Source organism: Urocitellus parryii, chromosome 8 (genome assembly GCF_045843805.1).
Source record: "Urocitellus parryii isolate mUroPar1 chromosome 8, mUroPar1.hap1, whole genome shotgun sequence".
Taxonomy (NCBI): domain Eukaryota; kingdom Metazoa; phylum Chordata; class Mammalia; order Rodentia; family Sciuridae; genus Urocitellus; species Urocitellus parryii.
Window position 1 is genome coordinate 113,427,388 of NC_135538.1, and position 10,826 is coordinate 113,438,213.

The window sequence follows — 10,826 nt, forward strand, 5'->3', positions numbered from 1 at the left end:
TATTTATTTATTTTTGTGTGATGTCGAGGATGGCGCCCAGTGCCCGGGTACTAGGCAAGCGCTCTGCCGGGAGCCACTACCAGGGCGGCCTCTGTGTCCTGGCCTCCCCTTGTCCATCATCCGCACGGTGGAGAAGGAGGCAGGCAGCGTGCTCTGTGCAGCACCGGCAGGAGCTGCAGCCCGGCGTGTGGTTTGTCTCCGCAGGAGGCCTCGGCATGAAGCAGCAGCAGTGGTGCGGGCTGACGGCCAAGATGGGCACCGTGCTGTCGGGGGTCTTCACCATCCTGGCCACCAACATGTACCTCATCTTCGAGCGGAAGCACCTGGGGCACGGCAACTGCTCCGAGATGAGCCTTCAGGAGGAGAGCCCCAACCCCGCGCGGCAGTTCCTCATCTGCTGGAGCTACACGATCGTGCTGTGCCTGTCCATGGTCACCATCGTCCTCAGCTGCCTCCTGCTGTACGCCGTGTACGCGCAGATCTACAGCGGGCTGCTGGTCTACGGGGTCTGGATCCTCTTCTACGAGGCCGTCAACCTGGTGGTCCAGATCTTCACCAACCAGCTCAGCTCCGCCGAGGTGCGCGCCATGCGCTGGCTGGGCTTCGTGCTGAGGACCCTCCTGCACTGCTACGGGCTCTTCTTCGTCGTCGTCTACGCCCACACCATCTACAAGAGCCAGAACCAGGGGAACATCGTCTTCTACAACAGACGCGTTTCCATGAGCGGCGGAGAGACTCCTCGGCAGAAGTCAAAGATCCTGAGCTTTGTCCACCACTATAAAGAGTGACCTGGGCGCCTGTCTTTCCCCAAGAGGCAGGTCTCTCCGGTTCTTAGGGTAGCCCCTTTCTTGCTCTCTCCCCCGCCCCCTTTGGCTGAGCAGTTTGGCAAGTGCAGACCCCAGGGCCACTCTTCCAGGGGAATGTGGAGAGATGAAGTGATTCTGATCATAAAGGACGTATCCTGCTCCTTGAGGGCATTTATTGAGTTCAAGGGCCTAATGATCCATCAAACCTTCCTTGAATTCTGCCTTCCTGTTCTGGTTATGCTACTGCATAACCTTACTGGTCAAAATCAAGATGAAAAAGTACAGAAATGAAGCTGATTTGCTGAACAGCCGGCTCTCTTTGTTTTGGTATGTCTTCATTCGTCTTCAACCCACAGCTCTTTTAATGTAATCTCGGGCTAGCCTCATCTGTATTTAGACTCAGATTGTTGTAGCACACAGAAAAGACACTGTTGGCCTTGGGGTGGATTTGTGCTATGGTTTCCCCCTCTGTCTTCTATGCTATATTCCAGATAAGTAAGACAATAAAAATAGAGGAGAATCATTCTTCAATCTGTCTTGAATTCTTTCCCTCCTTTGGCGTTCAAGAAGCACTAAAGGGACTTGATTATTCAAGAGGTAAATTTGTGGGACACCATGGCTACTCGGTGAGGCTGAGGCAGGAGGATCACAAATTGAAGGCCAACCTCAGCAACTGAGCAAAGCCTTGTCTCAAAATTAAAAAAAAAAAAAAATTAAAGGGACTGGGGACATAGCTCAGTGGACAATCCCCAGTACTGGAATAAAAAAATTAAAAAGTGATTAAATTTATTTCTATGACTATCCCTGTACTGTACACTGTGGGGGATACCAAAAAAGTATAAGATATGTAGCCTGACCTTCAGGATTTTGTAGCTTTATGGAAGAGACTAACTTTCTATTTATGAATCAATTAGCCAATCATATCATAAAATGTACTGTTGCAGATCAACAAACTCTCCTCCTCAAAAAAATAAACATATCACACACGCACACACAAAAGCCTATAATTGGACAAATGTTGGCATATGTACATGCCATGAAACCATCACCAAGATCAGGTTCATGAGCAGACATCATCCCAAACTTCCCTGTAATTCCTGTCTTCCAACTCTCTTTTTTTTTTTTGGGGGGGGGGGGCGTACTGGGGATTGAACTCAGGGGCAATTAACCACTGAGCCCCATCCCCGGCCCTATTTTGTATTTTATTTAGAGACAGAGTCTCACTGAGTTGCTTAGTGTCTCCCTTTTGCTGAGGCTGGCTTTGAACTTGTGATCCTCCTGCCTCAGCCTCCCGAGCTGCTGGGATTACAGGTGTGTGCCAACATGCCTGGCTTGTTGTTTAGTTTTTTTAATTTTTTAAATATTTTATTTTTTAATATTTATTTTTTTAGTTGGACACAATAGTTTTATTTTGTTTATTTTTATGTGGTGCTGAGGATGGAACCCAAGGCCTCGATTGTGCTAGGCAAGTGCTCTACCGCTGAGCCACAACCCCAGTCCTATTTTTTTTTTATTTTTAAGTAATCATGAATAAGAACAATTTAAATATTTGTGTGCAGGTTTATATGAATTTAATGCTTTCATTTACCTTCAGTAAATACCATTTTCCCTTTTTAAGAAACTGGCATTTTTCTTCCCAGAGTGACTGTCCCATTTAAATTCCCTCTCTGGTCCATGAGAGTTCCTGTCCCTCCACATCTTCCCCAGCATTTAACATGGGCAGGAATTTTTCATCCGAGCCATTCTAGTAGGTATATAGTAGTATTTCATTGCAACTTTAATTTAAATTTCCCTGATGACAAATGATGTTGAGCATTTCTTCATGCACTGATTTAGCATTTTTATATCTTCTTCAGCAATGTGTCTGTTCAAATCTTTTGCAGATTAAAAATGTGTTGTGAAGCACAGGGTTCGATTCTGAGCACCACATAAAAATAAATGAATAAAATCAAGGTCCATCAACATTTTCAACAGCAAAAAAATGTTGTTAGGCAGACAGTGATACAAGCCTGAAGATCCCAGTAACTTGGGAGGTTAAGGCAGGAGAATCACAAGTTCAAAGCAGGCCTCGGCAACTCAGCAAGGCCCTAAGCAATTTAGCAAGATCCTATGCTAAATAAAATATAAAAAGGGCTGGGGATGTGGCTCAGTGGTTAAGAACCTGGGTTCAATCCCTGGTATCCAAAAAAAAAAAAAAAAAAAGGAGGAGAAAACCTAATACAGAGTTATTTGAAATGAACAGAAATTTGTTGACTGGGAAGTGTAGGAATGAGGGCCCAGCAACTGGCAAAGGCCTTGCTGTGTCATAACATGACGAAAGGCCTTAAGGCGCAAATAGGCAAAAGGAGGGCAAAAAAGGGAGGGAGTACCGGTCAGCAAGACCCTCCCACAGTTCCAGCCCGAGTCCACTCATGAGGGGGGCCCTGGTGACCTTCAAAACTCCCAGCTCAGACACTGTCATGACGGCCATTAAATTGCAACCTGCGTTTTGGAGGGGCAGACATTCCAACAACAGCACAGGCCATTTCCATTTCCATAGGAACTTTAGAATCAGCTTGAAGTTTCTATTTTTAAAAAGCCTGCTAGAATAAATTTAAAAAAAAAAAAAAAAAAAGCTCTCTGGGATGTTGATAAGGATGGCACCGGATCCATAGATGGATTTAGGGAGAATTGAAATCTTGATTTCAAATCTTGATTTCGATTCTAATACATATCACCTCCCCATTTATTCAAGTCTTTAATTTCTCAGTAATGTTTTATAGCTTTCAACACTCCAGTCTTCATGTCATTTGTCAGATTTATTTTATTTTTTTCTCTCTCTCTCTCTTTCTTTTCTTAGTGGCACCGGGGATTGAACCCCAGGTGCTTCACCACTGAGCAACATCTGCAGCCCTTTTTATTTTTTACTTTGAAACATGGTCTTGCGAAATTGCCAAGGCTGGTCTTGAACCTGGATCCTCAGCCTCTTGAGTTGCTGGAATTCAGGTGTGTGCCACAGCTCTCGTCTCCATCATTGATTTCTAATGTAATTTCAATATGAACAGAGAACATACATTTTTCATTTTAAATTTATGGAGGCTAGTTTTTCGTTTTTGTTTTTCGGTGCTGGGGATTGAGCCCAGGGCCCTGCACATGCTAGGCAAGCAGACTACCACTGAGCCATACACCCAACCCCAAGACTAGTTTTATGACATTTAATCTTGATAAATGTTCTGTGTGAACCTGGAAAGAACAGCTGCTACTGTTACATGCAGTGTTCCATAATGTGAATTAGATCAAATTGGTTGATAATATTGTTCAAATCTTATAATACCTTTCCTAATTTTCTGTCTGCTTCTTTTTTAAATTTTAATTTAATTTTATTTTTTTAGTTATAGATAGACACAATACCTTTATTTTATTTATTTATTTTTATGTAGTTCAGAGGATTGAACCCAGTGCCTCACACATGCTAGGCAAGGACTCTTATCGCTGAGCTATAAGCGAAGCCCCTTCTGTCTACTTCTATCAGTTAGTCAAAAAGAAGTATTAAGGTCTCTGAATATAATCATGGATTTGCTTATTTCTCTTTGAAACTAGCAGCCTTTTCTTTGTGTATTTTGAAGTGTAAATGGGTACATGAATGTTTAGAGTTATTCTATCTTTTTGATATAACAAGCAAAAAATAAGCCCTTTATCATTTAAATTGACTTTTTTGGAGAGGGGGTGCCAGGGATTGAACCCAGGATGATTCTACCTTTAAACTACATCCCCATCCCCTGGCCTTAAACTTGGGATCCTCCTGTCTTAGCCTCCTGAGTAGCTGGGATTAAAGTCTGTGCCACTGCACTTGGTTGAAGTGACCTTCTTTACTCTGGGAATACTCTTTGCCCTACAGTTTATTTGATCTGGTATTAATGCATCCAGTCCATTCTTCTTTTGATTTGTGTTAACAAATTTATCCTTTTTTTTTTAAACTTCTAACTTAAAAGATGCTTATTGTGCAGGGAGTGTGACTCAGCTGTAGTGCACATGCCTAGCATTTGCACAAGGTTCTTCTTTCAATCTCTACTACTGCAATGAAAAAATTAACTAATTGACTTTTAACATATGCCTAATATAAACAGTATATAGTCAGGACTTGCTTTTACTTTTAAAATCTAATCTGGGGCTGGGGATATAGCTCAGCTGGTAGAGTGCTTGCCTCGCATGTACAAGGCCCTGGATTCAATCCCCAGCACCAAAAATAAAATAAAATCTGACAACTACTGACTTTTAATTTGGATAATTAGACCATTTACATTTAATGGTTTTCTTGTTATTTGTTTTATATTTGTTTCATCTGTTCATTTATTTTTATTCACTTTCTGTCTTCTTTTGTATTAATTTAATACTTCTTATGGTTCTATTTTTCTTTGTTACTTTAAGGAATATAATTAATTTTTATGTTATTTTAGGGGTTTTTTGGTGGGAGGAGATACCAAGGATTGAATTCAGGGGCACTTGACTACTAAGCCACATCCCCAGCCCTATTCTGTGTTTTACTTAGAGACAAGGTCTCAGTGAGTTGCTTAGCACCTTGCTTTTGCTGAGGCTGGCTTTGAACTCATTTTATCTGGGATCTTCTATCCTCCAGATCTGGGGACAGTGAGAGGCTTATGTATCTGAAGTCATTCTGGGTCGAGGATGGTGGGAAATTAAATGCAGGAATAACTTGGATGCACCTTAAAAACATTATACCAACTGGGCATGGTGGTCCATGCCTATAATCCCAACTACTCAGGAGGCAGAGGTAGGAGAATCTCAAGTTCAAGGTCAGCCAGGGCAGTATAATGAGACCTTGCTTGAAAATAAAAAGAAAAGGGTTAGAGACGTTACTCAGTGGTAGAATCCTTGCCTAGCATTTGCAGGGATCCTGGATTTGATATCTAGTACTGAAAATAAATGAACAATTTAAAAAAAAAAAGAAAAGAAAAGGAAGCACACTATTGTACTACCATAAGGTTCTTATATTAGATGTGGAGTAGCATAATATTACTTAAAGGTAGAATGTGATGAGTTACATATGTATACCACAAACCTTAAATCAAATACTAAAATAAGTCCAGCATGGAGGTGCTTGCCTGTAATCCCAGTGGCTCAGGAAGCTGAGGCAGGAGGATCGAAAGTTCAAAGCCAGCCTCAGCAATAGCAAGGCACTAAGCAACTCAGTGAGACCCTGGGGACGTGACTCAGTGGTTGAGTGTCCCTGAGTTCAATCCTCAGTACCATCCCGAGAAAAGCAAAGATTTAACAAGGAACAGGGTACCCCATATGTCATCTCAGTTACTCAGGAGGCTAAGGCAGGAGAATCCCAAGTTTGAGGCCAGTCTGGGCAACGGAGGGAGACCTTGTCTCAAAATTAAAAGATCTCCCTCTCCCTCCCCGTACCCTTCCCTCTCTCTCCTTCCTGGCTGTCATGAACTGAGCAGCTTTGCTCTGCCACACCCTCCCATCATGATGCTCTTCCTCAACTTGGGTCTCGAGCTGTGCAACTGGCCCACCAGGAGCCAAAATAAACTTGTCCTTCTCTAAAATAAATAAAATAAAAAGCTGGAATACTGCTCAGTGGTGGAACACTTTCCTAGCATGTGCAAGACCCTGGATTTGATCCTCAGAACTGCAAAATAAACACACACACACACACAAACAAAATTTTAAAAACCAACCAAAAAAGAAGAAGAAGAAGATGGAAGCCTGGAGAGAAGATAGACAATGTTGCAGCCCAGGCCAAGGCTAGACGTTGGGATGCTCCCTAAGTCACTTGTGTGAACCCCTGTTCAGAAACTGGAGAATCTGGAGGCAACAGCAAAGAATGCACCCATCCAAGAAGAACTGAGCCAGGTGCAGTACACACCTGGTGTAAGGGTCCGGCGAAAAGTCGGAGGAAGAGACCACCAAGAGACTGACTCATGCAATTGCAGAAGGGGATTTATTGAGGATCCAATTCAGCGCGCTGAGGCTCCAGGCTCACTCAAGAAGGGAGAGCAGCCCAGAGCCCCGGGGAGGGGTCGAGCAGTGCTTAAGTATACTTTTTGGGGAGGGCAGGGGCTTTGCATACATCAGAACAAATCAGCATGAGGCGCGGGAAAATTGAACAACAACTCTCATACATGATTAACACATTCATTGGCAGGAACAGGTCGGGCAGGGGTGATTGGTCACTCCTAAGCGGGGTACACATTCAAACTGATTGGTTCGGGCCCTGTATGCCTACGTGACAAGCTGCACAGGGCCTTAGGCTAAATGGCCAGTAGGGCGTTGTCTTAACTGCCTCAGGAGTTTCAGGTTCTGGGTGTAGCAGAGGAACTTAACAATACCTGGTCCTTCACTTTTTAACTCAGGCCTTGCAACTTAGAAACTTTACCCTTTCACTGGAATCTCAGCAGGTCGGGAGGCTGAGATTGCAAGTTCAAAGTCAGCCTCAGCCACTGAGCAAGGCCCTAAGCAACTTAGCCAGATGCTGTCTCTAAATAAAATACAAAAAAAGGGCTGGGGATGTGGCTCAGTGGTTAAGTGGCCCTGGGTTCAATCCCCAGCACAAAAAAAAAAAAAACAAAACAACAAGAAGAATTGAACTTGCCTACCTGCAGAGGAGGTACCCCTTTTCTCACTTTTTGTTCCCTATGGGTCCCCAGCCTGTTGGCTGGTACTGCCCATATTTAGGATAGGTCTTCCCCACCCTCAGTTTGTAGACTCACAGGACGGGGACACACACACACACACACACACACACACACTCCAGAAGTGCTCTTTACAAATTTTCTAAATGTCTTTCAACCTGGTCAAGTTGACAGACAAGGTTAACTATCCACCATGGAAACTTGTCAGTCAGAGAATAAGTGTGTGTTCCCCTCATGTGTGATTGTGCCCCTTCCTTCTCCCCCACGCAGTAGCTCACAGGGTGGTGAATGGAGAGGAGAGAGGCTTGCTGGGGAGCCTTCTGCACTGGGAAGTGTAAGGAGGGGATCTGGGGTGTAGAGGGACATTTTGGTGGAGGTCCGGCCAACCCCAACCTTGGACCCTCTGTTATAAACGTTCAGCAAAGTCTGCCTGGCCCTGGGTATCTCACCCTGGCTGGAGCCAACCTGCGGAGTTCAGATCTAACCAAGGTTGCAGCTGGAGGCCTGTCTGCTGGGCTCGCCTGGGTAGCATCTTGGCCTGAATAGTAAATCTTGCATTCATGAACCTTCCCTCATGCCACCCACTGCTGGCCCAACCCTGTGACTTGGGACAAGACCGAGGCACTCCCATGGAACAAAATAGGACAATTCCATTTCTAAGGGTTTGGAAGGAAAGACAGGGGGAGGGTTAGGGGATGATCCCACGCTCTAAGGAGGCAGAAGAGCTTCCTTTCTTTGGAGAAAACAAATTCACCAGAAGGGAGCCCTGAAATCCATCCCATCATTATTCCAGATACAGGAGCTTCCTAAGGCCCACAAGCCTGGAGCAATAAGAGCAGGGTTTTGTGGGTTGTTGTTGTTGTTGTTTTTTTTTTTTTCCATCTAAAGTAAAGCTGGAGTTGGGGCGGCAGAGTTGGAAGCTACCTTCGGATCACCCCAGGCCAGAGGTGCTTTCATTTCCCAGTGATGTGGCTGATTGAGTTAGAGCAGGGATCACACCCATGTCCCTTGACCTCCAGCTCATGGCTTGTCCACACAGCAGCACTGATGTCCCCGACCCTAGTGGCCTGGGGCATTAGCCTCAGGCAAGCTGTGCTATCTTGTCATGTGTCCCCATATATTTTTTTTTTCTCTGCAGGCAATACTCGGGTGACCCTGGTATACAATGGATACCAGGATGTTGTCCTTCCTGGCGGGCCTCTTCTCTGTCTTCAACACCATCCAGTTCTTCATCTTTGACCTGAACCAGATGACGTACATCGGCTACCAGGACAAGTACAACATCTACAGGACCACCGACTCCCAGCTGGGCTCTTGGGTCATGAGAAACAGGCGGGTCATCCACACGGTCCTGTCCCTGGTCACCCTGGGCGTCAGCTGCTTCCTCCTCTACTGCCTCCACCACAACACCTACACCGGGCTGCCCGTCTACGCCGTGTGGATCGTCGCCTACGAGTGCATCCACCTCTCCATCGCCCTGTTCATCCACCGGATCATCAAAAAACAGTTCAGGGAGCTGAGCCACTTGTACTTGATCTTTCAAGTCTCGAGAATGTTCCTGCACTTCTTGGGTCTGCCCTGCCTGGCCAAGCACGGCTATTCTATCTACAAGGATTCCTCCATCTCGAGCAAGTTAAGCCACCGCAGGCACTCCTCAGTCAGCACCATGGACTCCTGGTCCCCCGTTGGACCGGGAATGCTGTACCGCAAGTTAAACTAAGCCCTGCCAGGAGCATGCGTTCCGAAGATGCTGCTTGCTCTTTCAGAGTTTGGGGGGTTTATGCATTGGGGAAGGAGAGTTCCTGGGGGAGGGAAGGTTGCATGGGCCAATTGCTGGGCCTGTGAGGAAGGGCCACTTGTTTTAGCAGGAGTGATGGATCACCTTCCAGCTGACGTCACCATGGTGTGTGTTTCTGTCTCCTAGTCCCCTCTGCACTCTTAGTTTCTAATTTCTCTGTTGTGGATTGTCCAACGGATACATGGTTCTCCTGAGCCCTTTTGAAGCAGCGCTGGCCAACAGATCTTTCTGGGCTGGTGGAAGTGCTCTTTCTCTGTACTGTCCACCAGCCACAGATGGCTATTGAGCACTTAGGGTGTGGCTCTTATAACCCGGCAATAAATTTGTAAATTTTTATTCCATTTTAATTAATTCCAATTTCAATAGTCACCTGTGGTGGCTTGTGGCTCCTCTAATTGGAGAGCGTGGTGAACTGGAGACTCGGTTGGCTTCTAGCCATAGAAAAGGCCGACCCCTGCCCGCTTCCTGTATCCCTCTCCTCCTCTCAGACTTCTCAGAAAGTAAAGTTTATTGTGTTGGTTCATCACAACATGATGAAGAAGAATCCCCTCTTAAGGAAGCTCCAGTTGGGTGCGGTGGCACACTCCTGTAATCCCAGTGACTCAGGAGGCTAAGACAAGAGGATCACAAGGTCAAGTCCAGCTTCAGTAACTTAGAGAGACCCTGTCTCTAAATAAAAAATAAAAAGGGCTGGTGTGCAGATCAGTACTAAAGTGCATCTGGGGTCAGTCCTCAGTACAAAAAAAAAAAAAAAAAATATATATATATATATATATATATATATATATATATATATATATATCTCCAGACATTGCCAAATGTCCCTGAAGAACAAAATTGCCTCTGGTTTAGAACTACTAATTTAAAGAAATGTACCCCCAGCCGGGTGCAGTGGTGCACACCTGTAATCCCAGTGGCTTAGGAGGCTGAAGCGGGAGGATGGAGAGTTCAAAGTCAGCCCCAGCAACAGCAAGGCACTAAGCAACTCAGTAAGACTCTATCTCTAAATAAAATACAAAAAACAGGATAGGGATGTGACTCAGTGGTTGAGTGCCCCTGAATACCAAAAAAAAAAAAAAAAAAAAAAAAAAGAAAGAAAGAAAGAAAGAAAGAAAAGAAAAAGAAAAAGAAAAAAAAGAAAAGCACCCCAGAGCTGAGAGCTGAGAGGTCACACTCTTGACTAAAGGAGAGCCCCTTTCCCTGAGATCATCTTACATTCAACCACCTGTGCAACGTTCTGCTCCTGTTTTTGTTTTCTTTTTTGGGACTGGTGACTGAACCCAGGAACCCAGAACACTTTACCACGGAGCCACCTCCCCAGTCTTTACTATTGCTTATTTTTTACTTTGAGACAGGGTTTCACTAAGTGGCTCAGGGTCTCCCTAAATTGCCGAGGCTGGCCTGGAACTTAGGATCCTCCTTCCTCAGCCCCCTGAGTTGCTGGATGACAGGTGTGTGCCACTGCACCCAGCCCAGCACTCTAACTTTTAACAAGGTAAAAGGAGGGACCTTGGGGTGGTGGTGTAGCTCATTTACCTAGCACACATGAGGTCCTGCTTCCAATCCCCAGCATGGGAGGCG

The 10,826-nt window shown here is 45.1% G+C and overlaps 2 protein-coding genes across 2 annotated transcripts; both read left to right on the plus strand.

The window, feature by feature from the left end:
* The first annotated feature begins 215 nt into the window (after nucleotides 1-215).
* Nucleotides 216-788, plus strand: Tmem217 (transmembrane protein 217). Its single transcript, XM_026383356.2, has one exon. The coding sequence runs from the start codon at nucleotides 216-218 to the stop codon at nucleotides 786-788; it is 573 nt and encodes a 190-aa protein (XP_026239141.1).
* A 7,824-nt stretch (nucleotides 789-8,612) lies between these two features.
* On the plus strand, nucleotides 8,613-9,167 carry Tmem217b (transmembrane protein 217B). The gene has a single exon (XM_026383526.2). The coding sequence runs from the start codon at nucleotides 8,613-8,615 to the stop codon at nucleotides 9,165-9,167; it is 555 nt and encodes a 184-aa protein (XP_026239311.2).
* The last annotated feature ends 1,659 nt before the right edge of the window (nucleotides 9,168-10,826 follow it).